The following is a 16,944-nucleotide window of genomic DNA, read 5'->3' on the forward strand; positions in this document are numbered from 1 at the left end:
TAGGAGAGGGACTAGTTGGAAAGAAAGGTTTAGCAGGGCCTGGTGGTGCACGACTTTAATCCCAGTACTAGGCTAGAGTGAGAACCCACCTCGAAAAAAATAAAAGTTTGGCGTGGTGGGGCATAATTAAATATTAGCACTCAGGAGATGCAGGCAAGACTCTTAAGTCTAGGCCAGTATGGGCTCCGTAGCGTCTCTTAACAACCACCACCACCACCACCACTGGGCCCGCCAGGGTTCAGGGTATTTTCAGGTATTTAGAGCTCTTCTGTGCCTCCGTGCCGTGGACGCACCATACAACAGCAAAACACTCAGGCGAGCTGGTCGTGGTAGGAGGGTCACCGTGCGTTCAAGGCCACCCTGAGACTACATAGTGAATTCCAGGTCAGCCTGAGTTAGAGTGAGACCTTACCTCGAAAAACCAAACCAAACCAAAAACACTCAGGCGACCCAGCAGCTGGCACAGTAGATGGCACCGACTGCTGCCCATCTAAGAACAAGCGAGTCCGAAGAGCTGCGGCCTGTATGTCATTTCCTCCCGTCCTTATTCTGATTGGTTAACGGGCTCCGGCTCTTTTGATTGGCCAGATCCTCTACGACCCCAAGGTCCTTTGCGGCGCTAGTTCCTTTCCGCTCGGCCGTTCTCCTACACAGGAGGTGAGTTCGTCTGCCCGGCGCCATAGAGCGCCATCGGGTTCCATCCGCAGCCATCAGCTCGGCACCGCTGCCTGCGTGGCCATGGAAGCACCTCCATGCTGCTGCAGACGGCGTGGGGCCTGGCCCGGTCGGGAGGGATCGGGGCGGGGCCCCGGGGCGCCGGCCTTCACCCGCCGCTTTCGTTTCCCTCGCGGCCGTAGGCAGCCATGGCGCCCAGCCGGAATGGCATGATCCTGAAGCCCCACTTCCACAAGGACTGGCAGCGACGAGTGAGCACCTGGTTCAACCAGCCGGCACGGAAGATCCGCAGGTGCGGGGCGGGGCGCGGCGCGTGGGGGTCCTGCTTGGGTCTGGGGCTCTGGTGACCGTCCCGTTTCCTCCGCCAGGCGCAAGGCCCGGCAGGCGAAGGCGCGGCGCATCGCCCCTCGGCCCGCGTCCGGGCCCATCCGGCCCATCGTGCGGTGTCCCACCGTGCGCTACCACACCAAAGTCCGAGCCGGCCGCGGCTTCAGCCTGGAGGAGCTCAGGGTGAGTACGGCCGAATCTCGGCCCTGGCGTGTGGCTCTCGGTGCAATGATGACATTTCTCCGGAATCGCTGTACTTCTGCCTTGATGAAAGTACCTTTGAACCCTTTTCCATCTGACGCCACCGATCTTCCTCGTCGAGCCCCGTAGCCGAGGGTCTCCCCGGTACTTCATGGGGTTCTCCCTCTGGGCAGGTGGCCGGCATCCACAAAAAGGTGGCCCGGACTATTGGTATCTCTGTGGACCCGAGGAGGCGGAACAAGTCCACGGAGTCTCTGCAGGCCAATGTGCAGCGCCTGAAGGAGTACCGCTCCAAGCTCATCCTCTTCCCCAGGAAGCCCTCCGCCCCCAAGAAGGGAGACAGCTCGGTGAGTACACTGGATGCTGCGGGGAGGACGTCTGCGAGGTTTGGCTGCCATAGGTGATTTCTGGGTTCGACTACGCTGAGAAAACATTGTGGAAATGCAGGAGTACGGAACCATAGTAAGAAATTAGGCTCAGGAAATAGCCATTAGAACCACCAAGGTGCCCCTGTCTGATAGTGTTGGATATGCATTTCTTGCCATATTTGCCTCTCTGAGGTACTTAGTCCAGAGTTGTTATTGGAGACTTAGTGGGTTACCTTTAGTGGTGTCCATCTGCGTGAGCTTTCTGGCACTGAGACTGGGGAGAAAGGTTCATGTGTAATTTTTTTGAGCAGCACCCTAGTAAACTAGTACTTAGGGACCCATGAGGTGTGCAGTGACAGGCACAGGGCCCTTTGATAGGTATGAAGTCCTTGGGAAAGCTAAGCTGGACTCATTTGTCTTGTTCCTACAAACAGGCTGAAGAACTCAAATTGGCTACTCAGTTGACTGGACCTGTGATGCCCATTCGCAACGTAAGTGGGCACTTGATTTATTTAGTGATATCTTAGACGGGTTTGGCAGGGAAGAGTGCGGGTGGTGTGTATGTTGAAAGGAAGCTTCATTAGACCTGGGAAGGTTCTTAGTAGAGGAGTCCCTTGAAGGATCTGTCAGAAGTTTCAGCGATCCTACTTGGTTGGGATACTCTTGAACCTTCACACCATAGCCTTTTTCTGCTGCAAAGGACTTCAGATGCATGTTCCACTTTGCATTTGGCTTCACATGGATACTGGGGAATTGAACCCTGGGTGGCAGGTTTTGCAAGCAAGTACTTTTTTCTTTTTTTTTTTTTTTACTGCTGAGCCATCTTCCCTAGCCCAGATGTTTATTTAATTTTAAGAGTGAAAGGATACACCAGGGCTTTTTGCCACTGCACACAATGTCCAGATGCATGTACCATTTTGTGGGTTTGGCTTTATATGGGTAATGGGGAATTAAACCTTGGCTGGCAGGCTTTGCATGAGCAAGCATCTTTAACCACTGAGTGATCTCACCAGCCCTGTTTTGTTTATTGAGACAGAGTTTTACTCTGTAGGCCAAGCTGTAGAGGCTGGCTTGAATTCATGGTGATAACGTGCTAGAATTATAACACTTTAAAACTAAGATGATTTTTTTGTGTTTTGGAGGGGGGTTGCAAAGTCAATCTCGTGGACTTGTAAAGCTGAGGATGACCTTGAATTTTTTTTTTTTTTTTTTTGAGGTAGGGTCTCACTCTGGCCCAGGCTGACCTGGAACTCAATATGTCGTCTCAGGGTATCCTCAAACTCATGGCGATCCTCCTACCTCTGCCTCCTGGGATTAAAGGCGTGAGACACCACGCCTGGCTTCAATTTTTATATATTTGTGGGGGGGGGGATACCAGGGCGAGATGTATATGCTGCCTTGAGCATCTGGCTTATGTTGGTCCTGGGGAATCAAACCTGGGTCCTTTGACTTTGCGGGCAAGGGCCTTAACTGCTCATCTCGCCAGCCCACCTTAAACTTTTTCTTTTGGTGTTTTGAGGTAGTCTCTGTCTGGTCCAGGCTGACCTGGAATTAACTATGTAGTCTCAGGGTGGCCTTGAACTCATGGAGATCTTCCTACCTCTGCCTCCTGAGTGCTGGGATTAAAGGCGTGCGCCACTGTGCCCGGGTTTTTTTTTTTTTTTCGAGGTAGGGTCTCACTGTAGCCCAGGCTGACCTGGAATTCACTATGGAGTCTCAGGGTGGCCTCAAACTCACGGCAATCCTCCCACCTCTGCCTCACGAGTGCTGGGATTAAAGGTGTGTGCCAACACACCCGGCCCAGGTTTTTTTTTTTAAGATGGGGTCTCACTCCTCAGCCTGACCTGGATCTTGCCATGCAGCCTCAGTCTAGGGCTCGGAACCATGCTCCTGCCTCTGCTTTCCCAGTGCTGGGATTGAAGGTGTGCCCACCTTTGTCTAGATCCTCTTACCTTTCTTTTTTTGCATGGCTTAACTCAGGATTTTCCTGTTCTAATTGTTCCATGTGCTGCAATAGCAGACATGATTCACCATGCTTGGCCAGAGGAGAGGCTTTTTGAATTCTAAGGAGGGTGGTTCTGTTTGTGTCTCAAATCTTCAGTGTGGCTCTACAGAGTTGTAGTGTTTGAAGTCCCACAGGGGTCCCCCGTGGAAGTTCGGCTGACCTCTGTTCTCTCTCTAGGTCTATAAAAAGGAAAAAGCCAGAGCCATCACAGAGGAGGAGAAGAACTTCAAGGCTTTCGCAAGTCTTCGCATGGCCCGTGCCAATGCCCGTCTCTTTGGCATCCGAGCAAAAAGGGCCAAGGAAGCAGCAGAACAGGATGTTGAAAAGAAAAAATAAATTTCTAATAAATCAGGTCATTGAAAGTTGGTCTCCATGCGCTATTCCTGTGAGCAATGGCTATGGTTCTGTGCTAGGTTGAAAGGCACTCCAGAGCCAGGATTGTGTCATTTTCTTTCAGCATTGGATTTTGGTTAACTACTGATTTCCTTATGGAGAGGTTGTGAGTGCTGACTTGGGGTTGGTATTACATACTAGTAGATGCTGTACTTCGAAGCCCTGCTTACTGGTTTTACAAAACAGGGTGTCTCTAGCTCAAGCTGAACTTGAATTCACTATGTAGTCCCAGGCTGGCCTCCACTGTGATCTTGAGTGCTGGGATTAGAGGTGTCCATCAAGCCCTACATTTCAATTTCCAGTCACTTCAAGATCTCAACTACTTGGAAATGGCCATTGAGGACATCTGTCTTCATGAGTGTCTTGTTTACTGTGGAAGGCTGGCCTCACAGTTACGTCCCCTCTGGCCATACATACGGCAGCCAGGTCCCATAGGCCTTCCCTATGTTCGATTGACTTGCTGTTATCTGCATACAGCAAAGTCTGCTATTGGTAGCTGTAGCCAGTACAACCCCCAAAATATCTTGGGTCTAAGTCTTCACATTGTTTCCTTGTAACATTGCTACCACTGCCAGGTAGGTTTGGGTGCTGGTCTGCTCCTATCCTAACGATTCACTGAGTTGAGGTGGTGGTCCAGAACTTGTGCTTGGTCAGGAACACAGGTGTTGACTCCCCTGCCCCACCCACACATACAAGGCAGGACCTCAGTAGAAACTGAGGTGGGGTTACCTGATACTGCAGGAGTCTATGGAGTGTGACCCTGTGCAACTTGCTGATTGCACATCCTAGATGAAATATAGCAGGCATCTGCTGAGCCCTGAGGCCAGACCCTGGCTACCCGGTCCTATGGAACTGCAGCCTTAACAGGCACTGGAAGCATCCCCTGTAACGCCTCCAAAGAGGTTTCATCTTTGGAGGGTCCCTGGAGAAGACCTGTATTCCAGCCTTGTATGTATTTCTAAGCAGCTAAGTTTGTTTATTTGGTCCTCACAATGGGAAACTAAGTCCTAAGTTGTGCAGGAATCTTGGATGTTTATGCTCAGGCCAGTTTCCCCAGGATCTGGGCTTCTATATTCCCTACAGTAACCTGGTTTTAGTGCTAAGTTCCCAAAGCTAGTGGCAGGCTATTGCCTACAGTACCCTGGGTGGCCACAAGAGGGCCTATGCTTTTTTTTTTTTTTTTTTGCAGATGTGGGAAATAATCCTAGGAACACACTAACTTGATTGGGGTTAATTTACAAAATGTTCTTGAGCCGCGTGTGGTGGCACACAACTTTAATCCTAGCATTTGGGAGGCAACAGAGGTAGGGTCATGAGTTCGAGGCCACCCTGAGGCTAAATAGTGAATTTCAGGTCAGCTTCACCAACGCAGTGGATCCATACGAGAGCCCTGAGCAGCAGGGAGGCAGGTTTTTTTTTTATAGGGATTTGAACAAAGAAGGGGAATGGTTACATGATTGGTTGATTTAAGCAGTAACTGCACTTGTATTTTCTTAGGCTTAGGATACTGGTGGGTAGGGGGCTAGGGGATTTCAAGCAGATTAGGTAACCTTTATTGTGATTGGCTATGTGTATTTGAGGAACTTTAAGCAAACTTATCTATGACGACAGAACTGCATGGTACAGTCTATTTATCCTCATCAGGAGACTGACCTTGCTGGGAAGCAGAAATTTAGGCCTATTGATGATTCTGAGCTTATTGTGGCTTCCTGAGTCCTTCACTAGGAGCTTTGGGATGCTTCTGAATCCACCTTGCATTGGTACCAGCAAATTGGGATTATTGACAAGTATGCCACTGTGTATCCATTCTTAAATGGGTACAGAGGATCAAGACTTTGGGCTGTAGGCTTGGAGAGCAAAACATCTTAAAACTACTTAGCCATTTTTCCAGATGACTCCACTTGCCTTTTTTTGTTTTCTTGCTTAAAAAAAAATTTCTTTTAAGGGGCTGGAGAGATGCTTTTCAGTTAAGTGCCTGCAAAGCCAAAGGACCCAGATTCAATTCTCCAATACCCACGTAAGCCAGATGCACAAGGTAGCACATGCATCTGGAATTTCTTTGCAGCGGCTGGTGGTCCTGGCACGCCCATTCTTTCTCTTAAATACACAATTAAATTTTTTTCTAATTTTACTTGAAAGAGACGCATAGAATAGACATGCCTGGGCCTCTAGCCACTGCAAAGAAATTCCAGATGCATGTGCTACCTTGTGCATCTGGCTTATGTGGGTCCTGGGGAATCAACCTGGTTTCTTTGGCTTTGCAGGCAAGTGCCTTAACTGCTAAGCCGCTTAGCCCTCCCCCCCTTTTTTTAAAAAAAAGATTTATCTTTATTTGTTGATTGATTAGAAACGAGAGAGAGAGAGAGAGAGAGAGAGTGAGAATGGGCATGCCAGGGCCTATAGCCATTGCAAATGAACTCCAGACACATGCACTATCATGTGCATCTGGTTTATGTGGGACTTGGAAAATTGAACCTAGGTCCTTAGGCTTAACAGGCAAGTGCCTTAGCCACTAAGCCATCTCTCCAGCCCCCCCCCCACTTTTTTTTCTTTTTTAAGTTAATTAATTTTTTAAATTTTTATTAGCATTTTCCATGATTATAAAAAAATATCCCATGGTAATTCCCTCCCTCCCCCCCACTTTCCCTTTTGAAATTCCATTCTCCATCATATTACCTCCCCATCTCAATCATTGTACTTACATAAATACAATATCAACCTATTGAGTACCCTCCTCCCTTCCTTTCTCTTCCCTTTATGTCTCCTTTTTAACTTATTGGCCTCTGCTACTAAGTATTTTCATTTTCATGCAGAAGCCCAGCCCCCACCTTTTTTTGGGGGGGTTTCTAGATAGGGTCTCACTCTAGCCCAGGCTGACCTGGAATTCACGCTGTAGTCTCAGGGTGGCCTCGAACTCATGGTGATCCTCCTACCTCTGCCTCCCGAGTGCTGGGATTAAAGGCGTGCGCCACCACGCCTGGCCCCCACCTTTTTTTTGAGGTGTCTTGCTTTAACCCCGGCTGACATGTAATTCACTATGTAGTCTCACAATGGTCTCAAAACTCACAACGATCCTCCTACCTCTACTTCCTAAGTGCTGCCTAATATTTGCGAGTTCCAGGATTTGAGTCCCAGGATCACTGAAAGGGGTTAAGAAGCCAGACATGGTGATTATGCTTTTTATTCATCATTTTTTTAAATTAACAACTTCCATGATTGTAAACAATATCCCATGATAATGCCCTCCCTCTCCCCACTTTTCCCTTTGAAACACCATTCTCCATCATATCCCCTCCCCCTCTCAATCAGTCTCTTATTTTGATAGGTGACTATGCTTTTAATCCTAGCATTAGGGAGGGAGGCAGAAGTAGGATCACAGTAAATTGGAGGCCTGCCTGGGACTACAGAGCAAGTTCCAGGCCAGCCTGGGCTAGAGTGAGACCTTGCCTCAAAGAGATCATAAAGAAAGCCTTTAATCCCTGCATTGGGCAGCGATGCACAAGTTGGAGGATCTGTGAGTTCAAGGCCACCCTGAAACTATATAGTGAATTCCATGTTAGCCTGGGCTAGAGTGAAACCCTACCTTGAAAAACAAAAAGATAAAGAGGACAGCCAGTCTCTACTCTGTGCCAGGCCCTGTCCCAGGTTGTGGGGACATAGCACCTGAACTTTAAAATGACAGTGTTCACCTGCCTGCACTGTTTCCACTCTAAGCACAGGGTCTACCCCTGTTTCTGTCCCCTCTCAGGGTGCATGTCTACCTCATAGACAGCTGCCAAGTAGTCATAGTACTAGGCTTTGGGGACGCAGAATTCTAAAGGATATTAGTGAAAACAAGCTGCCATGACCGGCAGCAGCAGGAGCCTGGTCAGTTCCTCCCTCCTGCATGCATCATCCCATGGCTTCTGAGGCAGCCAAGGGAGACTGTCTGGTGACCTTAGGCCTGGGGATCTCCTAGAGACAGCCAGGTAGAGCAGGACAGCATGGCACCCTCCAGACTTTCTTCCTGGGAGAGGCTGGGAGCCTGGTCTCCGTTGCACAGCCTGTCTTAGGACCCCTCCTATAAAACTGACAGCTTAGTGGAGCCTGCCCTCTGGCCTAATGTGGCCCAACACTTGGTGCAGCAGGAGACTGTGCTGGGCAGAGAGGTTTTGTGTGATAACTAGCCCTGCCACTTGGCAGCTGGGGCCTGTGAGAGCCCTTCCTTGTCTGCTTTCAGACACACGTGCAGACAGATTGAGCTTAAAGACTAGGGAGGACATCAAATGGAGCCTATAGCCTAACCAATGCCTGCTCTGCTGGAGAATTCCCTAGAAAAGGGGGTGCTTCATAGAAGAAGGGAAAAGTAGGTTACTGATAAAAGGACCCCAGAAGAGTGGAGGGAAATGTCCAGGCGCCACCCTAAGCTTGCTCTTGCCAAGAATACCATCAAAGCTCTAGATGAGTCAAGTGGGACTAAAACCAGGCCGTCCATCAGCCGGGACCCGTCTGGGTATGCAGTGTGGGCCCTATTCCTGCCCGCCACTTCGGCCCACTCTGACTTTGCCATCACAAGACTAGTCTCTGGTCTCCCTGCTTTTGTCTTGTCCCCTGCCATGCCTGGAAGCCACTGATCTGGGACCTGGTAGTCGCACTCTTGTGAGAGCCCCTCCTACAGAGTGGGTCAGAAAAGCTGCTTCTGAGAGAATATGGCTGTCTGCTGTCTGGAGCCGTCTCTCTCTTCCTATCTCCCTCCCCTCTCTTTTCCTTTCTTCCCTTCCCCCACCCTCACCCCCTCTTTTCCCCTCCCCTCTCCTTTTCCTCTCTTCTCCTCCTTCCCTTCCTCTCTCGACTCCTTTTTCCCATTCTCTTCCCCCTTCTTACAATGCTCACCTGTTGGAAGCCACCTTGCATCACAGAAGCAACCCCAAGAGAGAGACATGGATGCCCCCAGAGGAATCCTGGAAGAGACCCTCTCCCATTGCCTTTCGCCATGATGGACCTTGCCCCAGCACCTCAGGCCACGGGATCCAGGTTCCTGGCACCGATGAACTGAAAGAGAGTAAGCACTTATTGTGTTAGCTGCTGCATTTTGGTGCAAACTGTTATGCATCAGTAGCTCACTAATCTGCCCACGGCTGCTTCTCCACAAAGCAGAGACTGATTGAAGTGTGAGCAACATCTCAGCAACCGCAGAGCTCCCCTAAACCAAGCAGCCGGCCTCAGGTGCCTTGTCCCTGGCCCTCCCGCTGTGACATCATGTCCCTCTGCGCTTCCTTAGTGCCTCCCGCCTGCCCGGTGTGGGCGTTCGTGGCTCTGGAGAATGGTGACTGCTTCGGTTCGGCGCACGTGGCTGTGGGGTGAGGGACGCTGGGGGACGCTCGGGAGGACAGGGCTGCTGTGCAGAGGGCTCTTTGGTTTCCCTGGGCCCCTGAAACAAGCCTCCTAGGAACCAGGTATGGAGCGGCTCGGATTTAGAAACCAATGTCTTACAGCCGCCGCCAGGGGGCACAGGTGGGCCACGTTGGGTGTGGTCACCAGCCCCTGGCAGCCTCTGGCCCTGTCAGCCAGAGACCTCTTGCACAGCCCAGGACCCTGGTGCTTGGGTACTCTTGACCTTCCAAAGAAGTGGCTTCTGAGACTCAGCTGAGGTAAGACTGACAGAGGAAGCAGAATGGGACAGCAGTCAGGAGCTCCTCTGCCCGAGTCCTGTGTCCCTGGAGTGCCAACATCTGGGTCTGGGCACAGTAGGCTCTGTTTCAGATGGCCTGGAGTGGGAGAAGAGCTGGTTCTGGCTCAGGTATGTGCATGAAGACTGGCCCACCATCCGCAGTAGGAGTCCTTCTTGGTCAGCCATGAGTATAGCTATGGTGGTGGGCAACAAAGCTGTCAAGACACATTTTATTTTTATTTTTATTTATTTATTTATTTGGGAGAGAGAGAGAGGAAAAAAAATGAGAATGAGTGTACCAGGGCCTCCAGCCACTGCAAATGAACTCCAGACACATGTGCCCCCTTGTGCATCTGGCTAACGTAGGTCTTGGGGAATCGAACCTGGGTCCTTTGGCTTTGCAGGCAAACGCCTTAACTGCTAAGCCATCCCTCCAGCCTTCAAGACACATTTGGTGGGCCTGACAGGTTAAGGAACGAAAAAGTATGGGTTCTGAGGCAGGAAAGAAGGACCAACAAGAGGCTGTGAGGGTAGTAGGTACCATTGCAATGCCCCTTACCCCTTGAAGGAGAATGATCCTACCACATCAGCATAACAGGAGCTACTGGAGAGGCTCACCTAGCCAGAGATGTGGCCTTAGGTGTGGCCAGCATCTGAATATCTCTTGGAGTGGCCAGGTGGTCTGAGCGTGTGCATGGTTTCAGGTCACTGTGTGTACATAAGTGTGAGTGTGTGTGTGCTTGGCATGGTCCTGGGTGCATGGGTTGTACACTGCCACAGTCCAAAGTGAGTGTGCACCATCAGGTCTCTGATGCTGTAATGAGGTGGCCAAGATCCACTCAGGACCTAATGGTGTTTTGTCATAGCCAGCATGGCTACACCAGGACATGGCAGACCTCCAAAGAAAAATGTCAAAACCTCTAGGACCAACACTTGGAAGGCAGAGGTAGGTGAATCACCGTGAGTTTGAGGCTACCCTGAGACTACATAGTGAATTCCAGGTCAGCCTGAGCTAGAGTGAGACCCCACCTCGAAAAACAAAAACCAAAACCCTTTAGGAGAGCAGTTGGCTGTAGACATGCTAGGATGCTCTGAGAAGGGAGGGTTGCAAGCAGCTTATAGAAAGCAGCTTCAGCTGGATACATGTAGACTTACTTTTTTGATTGATTTTTATTTTTTTATTGGCAACTTCCATAATTGTAGACAATAACCCATGATAATTCCCTCCCGTCCCTTTGAAACTTCAGTCTCCATCATTTTATTTATTTATTTTTATTAGAGACAGAGAGACAGAGAGAGAGAGAATGGGTGCACCAGGGCCTCCAGCCACTGCAAATGAACTCCAGACGCCTGTGCCCCCTTGTGCTTACATGAGACCTGGAGAGTCAAACCTGGGTCCTTAGCCTTTGCAGGCAGGCACTTTAACCGCTAAGCCATCTCTTCAGTCCCAGACTTATTTTTAAATTTTTGTTTTATTAACAACTTCCATGATTATAAAAAATACCCCATGGTGATACTCCCCCCCACACTTACCCCTTTGAAACTCCACTGTCCATCATACCCCCTCCCCATCTCAATCAGTCTCTCTTTTGCTTTTGATGTCTTAATCTATTCCTCCTCTTATGATGGTCTTATGCAGGTAGTGTTAAGCACTGTGAGGCCATGGATATCCAGGCCATTTTGTGTCTGGAGGGATCATGTTGTATGGAGTCCTGCCCTTCCTTTGGCTCTTACATTCTTTCCACCACCTCTTCTGCATTAGACCCTGAGCCTTGGAAGGTGTGATACAGATATTGCAGTACTGAGCACTGCGGTCATTTCTTTCCATCACCATGATAACTTCTGAGTCATCCCAAGGTCACTGCCATCTGAAAAGAGAAGGTTCTTTTTTTAAAACCTTTTTTTTTTTTAAGTTTTCTGTTCATTTTTATTTATTTATTTGAGAGTGACACAGAGAGAAAGAGGCAGATAGATAGAGAGAGAGAGAGAGAGAGAGATGGGCGCGCCAGGGCTTCTAGCCACTGCAAACGAACTCCAGACACGTGCGCCCCCTTGTGCATCTGGCTAACGTGGGTCCTGGAGAATTGAGCCTCGAACCGGGGTCCTTAGGCTTCACAGGCAAGTGCTTAACTGCTAAGCCATCTCTCCAGCCCATGAAAAGAGAAGATTCTTAACCAAAAGTGAGAGCAGCTTTAATATAAGGGTGTGAACATTAACAGAAGTGCTTATTGGGCAGTTTGATAAGCATAGTATATACATTTGGCCAGACAACAGCAGACGTTGCACCCCTAGGGCTCGTGACTACCCCTGTTTTAAGTTTTCAGTATCAGGGATGTATTCCCTTCCCATGGAGCGGGCCTCCAGTCTAATTAGAGGGCAGTTGGTTTGCCCCATAACAGACGTGCCACTTATTGCACCTGGTGGCTCATTTGGCCTGGCTGGCCAATTATAAGGCTTGCAGTGTCCACTGTTGAGTATCTTCACTGGTGATTTCTCTCTCTCCCATTGAACTGCATGCAGAATGGCTTCTTCCAGCTTTCTGTCAGCTGGTCTACATGGAGAGGTTATCAGCTCACATCCAGCAAGATTTCTCAGTGGCCTTACAGCCCAAGTATATGGAGTCTTCAGCAATAGGGTCTTACCATCTATTTCTGGTGGGAAACCAAGGGCCTCGGCAATGGCCTGTAATGTTTTGGGGGCATCAGGGACCTCCCTGGCCAACAACTCACTGGAAGATATCCCATCCCTGGCACTGAACTTTTTTTTTTTTGAGGTAGAGTCTCAATCTAGCCCAGGATGACCTGGAATTCACTATGTAGTCTCAGGGCGGCCTTGAACTCACAGCGATTCTCCTACTCTGCCTCCTGGGTGCTGGGATTAAAGGTATGTGCCACCACCCCCTGCTAGATTTCCTTTTTTTTTTTTTTTTTTAAAAATCCCATTAGTCAGATTGAGAGATAGATGGCTCAGCAGTTAAGGTAAAACCTAATGACCCATGTTTGATTTCTCTGTACCAATGTAAAGCCAGAAGCAGATGCACAAGGTGGCACATGCATCTGGTGTGCCCTGGTGCACTCATTCATTCATATTCTCTCTCCTTGCAAATAAATATAAAAAATTTAAAAAATAAAATAAAATCCACTAATGGTGCCACTCCCCTACAATTTCCACAGATCAAGGTGCCTTGGAGACAACCTCTTGCAAGCTGGCTGGCAGCCCTGAAGAGTGAGGAGGCCAGGTGAGGTATCCAGCTGTTTCTCACCTCTCACCTCAGCATCTAGGGGTCACCTTGAGCAACCTGGTGAGCAGAGGGTGCTGTACAGCCACACACTGAAGGAAATGGATTCAGATCTGCAGACTGGTCTGGCTATGACAGTCCTTCAAGCAAACCCTACCTATCAGAGCCAGGCCTAGAGTGGTGCCCACTTGTAATTCTAGTACTCAGGAGGCTGAGCAGGAGAATCAGTGCCAAGATCAAGGATACTCTGGGCTATATAGTGAGTTTCAGGCCAGCCTGGGATAGAGTGAGACTCTGCCTTGAAACAACCCACACACACAAACCTAGAGAGATGGCTCATGTAGTCAAATGCTTGTCATGCAAGCTTGAGGACCCAAGATTTCTTTTTTTAAAGATTTATTTAACCCTGAGACTCCATAGTGAATTCCAGGTCAGCCTGGGCTAGAGTGAGACCCTACCTCAAAAAACCAAAAAAATAAAAAATAAAAAAAAGATTTATTTATTTATTTTTAAAAATATATTTTATTTATTTATTTGAGACAGAGAAAGATAGAAAGAGTGAGAGGGAGAGTGAGAGAATGGGCATGCCAGAGCCTCCAGCCACTGCAAACGAGCTTCAGATGCATGCACCCGCTTGTGTATCTGGCTTACGTGGGTCCTGGAGAATTGAACCCGGATCCTTGGCTTTGCAGGCAAATGCCTTAACCACTAAGCCATTTCTTCAGCCCTTAAGATTTATTTTTGTTTATTTATTTATTAGAGACAGAGATATGGAAACAGTGAGAGAATGGGCCCCGCCACTGCAAGTGAACTCCAGACCTACGCGCCACTTTGTGTATCTGGCTTATGTGGGACCTAGAGAATCAAACCTGAGCCCTTAGGCTTCGCAGCCAAGTGCCTTAACTGCTAAGCCATCTCTCTAGCCCATGGACCCTAGTTTTGACCTCCAGCATGCACATAAATCTGGGTGTGGTGGTACACACCTATAATTGCCTGCTGGGGAGGCAGACAGGAGGAGTCCATGAGCCTGATGGCTACCTAGTCTAGCCAAATCTGTGAGCTCCAGGTTCAGGGAGAGACTGTCTAAAAAATAAGGTGGAGGCCAGGCGTTGTGGCACATGCCTTTAATCCCAGTATTTGGGAGGTAGAGGTAGGAGGATTGCTAGAAAAACCAAAAAAGGGGCTGGAGAGATGGCTTAATGGTTAAGGCAGTTGCCTGCAAAGCCTAAGAACCCAGATTTGATTCCTCAGTACCCATGTAAGCCAGATGCACAGGATGGCCACATGTGTCTGGAGTTTGTTAATAGTGGCTAAAGGCCCTGGCACACTCATTCTCGCTCTCTCTTTTTATTTGCTTCTTTCTTTCACATAAATAAAACTTTAAAAACTCAAAAAGGAGTTTTTTTAAAGTGGCTCATATGTCTGCAGTTCATTTGCAACTCTGGTGCTTCTTTTTTGTCTTGCCCTCCCTCCATCTTTCACATAAATAAACATAAATATTTAAAAATAAGATTGAGGTTGACCTCTAGCCTCCATGAATCATGTACATATGTGCCTATATGCATATGAACATGCACACCACACACACACATACAATACCTGCCAGGCATGTCAGCACATACCTATAATTCTTGGAAGGTAGAGACCAGAAGATCATAACAAGTTTGTGGCTAACCTTGTCTATGTATCAAGTTCCAGCTAAGCCAGCTGAGCCAGGAGTACCTAGCTAGACTCTGTCTCAAAAACAAACAAGCAAGCCGGGCTTGGTGGTGCACGCCTTTAATCCTAGCACTCAGGAGGCAGAGGTAGGATCGCGGAGAGTTCAAGGCCACCCTGGGACTACATAGTGAATTCCAGGTCAACCTGAGCCAGAGTGAGACCCTACCTCAAAAAACCAAAAAAGCCAAAAAAAAAAACCCAAAAAAAAAAACAAACAAAAACCAACAACCCAAGAAACAACAATGAAACCCACAAACAACGTATTCACAGTGAGACACATGCACCTTTATGTGGCCCAGGGAGCCAGGTATGAATGGCGTGTTCTGAGAGTCCTGGAGTTTGGGCAGAAGTGCACAGTACAGGCAGGGTGGCCCCTAACATGGCCCCTCTAGCCTGAGGACCTGGTATTAAGGGTGGGCTCTGAGGACCTTGCACCCCCAACTACTTCTTAGGCATGGGTTGCACTGGCTGTATTGAGGCCTCAGGCCCTGGTCACTGGCCCAGGGAGAGGAAGAAATGCTGGATTCCTGGAAATAGGGCAAGTAGCATAAACTCCAGGGTGTGTCTTTGAGGCACAGAGAAGGGGGGTAAGTCTGAGTGGGGTCTGTCAGGCCTTTTGAGACCCAGTGATAGCTGGAGAAGGGTCTTCCTGGTCCTTGTCAACCTTGCTAGTTTGAGGGAGCTGGGGACAGGGCACTCTCAGAAGATGGGAGGTGATCCCAGAGGCAGAGCAGGTAGGGAGCAGCCTCGGTCTATCTTTGTTTTTATTTTATTTTTTATTTTTTAAAATTTTATTTATTTATTTATTTATTTGAGAGCGACAGACACAGAAAGACAGATAGAGGGAGAGAGAGAATGGGCACCCCAGGGCCTCCAGCCTCTGCAAACGAACTCCAGATGCGTGCGCCCCCTTGTGCATCTGGCTAACGTGGGACCTGGGGAACCGAGCCTCGAACCGGGGTCCTTAGGCTTCACAGGCAAGCGCTTAACCGCTAAGCCATCTCTCCAGCCCAAGTCTATCTTTGTTTTTAAAAATATCTTATTTATTTATTTATTTGAGAGAGAAAGAGGAAGAGGTAGATAGAGGAAAAGACAGAATGGGCATGCCAGGGCCTCTAGCCATTGCAAACGGACTCTAGACACATGCACCATCTTGTGCATCTGGCTTATGTGGATCCAGGGGAATCGAACCAGGGTTCTTAGGCTTTGCAGGCAAATGCCTTAACCACTAAGCAATTTTCCCAGCCCTCACTCTATCTTTGTAACTTTCCTTCCTGTTTAGTGCCTTCACTCACTTGCCTTGGGTCTCCTTTGAGTGGGCTCAGGTCTCATTAACTCCTGGCGTAAAGAACCAGGCAACGGACAATACAGATCTGGACAGTGGGACCAAGCGGTGGGTGGAGGAGGTGTGGGCCCAGAGAGAGGGGGATCGGGGGATGGGGCAGACTGAGGAATTAGCCAGAGGAAGGAGCCTGCCCATGTAGGAGCATAGTAGCCTGAAAACCAAGTCTGAGTCCTTGATGCACTGCAGTTGTCCCTAAGACTGATGATCTAGAAACATCATCAGCTCTAGGTTAGCTTCACATCCATAAATTCAATCAGGTGTCCCCTGGGGAAAGCCTCTGGAGCTTCCAGCAAGGCCAGTGAAGCACACACAAAACAAATAAGCACTCCCCATCCATTCCCAAAAAGACAGCTCACAGGTCGGAAGCAGCAAGCCCCGTGGCCTCAGCCAACATTCAGTGAGCACAGGATTGGAGGATTACTTTGTGGTAATGCACTTGTCCAGGATATGTCAGCCTCTAATTTCTTTATTTTTTTTAAATTAATTTATTTTCTATTGACAACTTCCATGATTATAAACAATGTCCCATGGTAATTCCCCCCCCCACTTTGCCCTTTGAAACTCCACTCTCCATCATAGCCCCTCCCCCCCCCAAAATAAAAGACTTCTCTTTTATTTTGATGTCATCATCTTTTCCTCCTATTATGATGGTCTTGTGTAGGTAGTGTCAGGCACTGTGAGGACATGGATACTCAGACCATTTTGTGTCTGGAGGAGCACGTTGTAAGGAATTCTACCCTTCCTTTGGCTCTTACATTCTTTCTGCCATCTCTTCTGCATTAGACCCTTAGCCTTGGAAGGTGTGATAGAGATACTGCAGTGCTGAGCTCTCCTCTGTCACTTCTTCTCAGCACCATGATGCCTTCTGAGACACCCCAAGGTCACTGCCATCTGAAAAGAGAAGCTTCTGTAACCAAAAGTGAGAGTAGCATTAATATATGGGTATGAACATCAAGAGAGGTGCTTACAGGGCAGTTTGGTGAGCATAGTATATACACTTAGTCAGACAGTAGCAGACGTTAC

The 16,944-nt window shown here is 48.7% G+C and overlaps 1 protein-coding gene and 1 non-coding gene across 2 annotated transcripts; both read left to right on the plus strand.

Annotated features, from left to right (window-relative positions):
* The first annotated feature begins 599 nt into the window (after positions 1 to 599).
* Rpl13 (ribosomal protein L13) lies at positions 600 to 3,938 on the plus strand. The gene is made up of 6 exons (XM_004666078.2): positions 600 to 657; positions 858 to 967; positions 1,044 to 1,185; positions 1,377 to 1,550; positions 2,006 to 2,062; positions 3,754 to 3,938. Exons 2-6 carry the CDS (start codon positions 864 to 866, stop codon positions 3,910 to 3,912), a joined length of 636 nt encoding a protein of 211 aa, XP_004666135.2. The 5' UTR covers positions 600 to 657; positions 858 to 863; the 3' UTR covers positions 3,913 to 3,938.
* On the plus strand, positions 1,232 to 1,321 carry LOC123457817. The gene has a single exon (XR_006635180.1). It is a non-coding gene; the product is annotated as a small nucleolar RNA MBII-202 (small nucleolar RNA).
* Positions 3,939 to 16,944: the final 13,006 nt, after the last annotated feature.

This window comes from Jaculus jaculus, chromosome 1 (genome assembly GCF_020740685.1).
Source record: "Jaculus jaculus isolate mJacJac1 chromosome 1, mJacJac1.mat.Y.cur, whole genome shotgun sequence".
Classification (NCBI taxonomy): Eukaryota; Metazoa; Chordata; class Mammalia; order Rodentia; family Dipodidae; genus Jaculus; species Jaculus jaculus.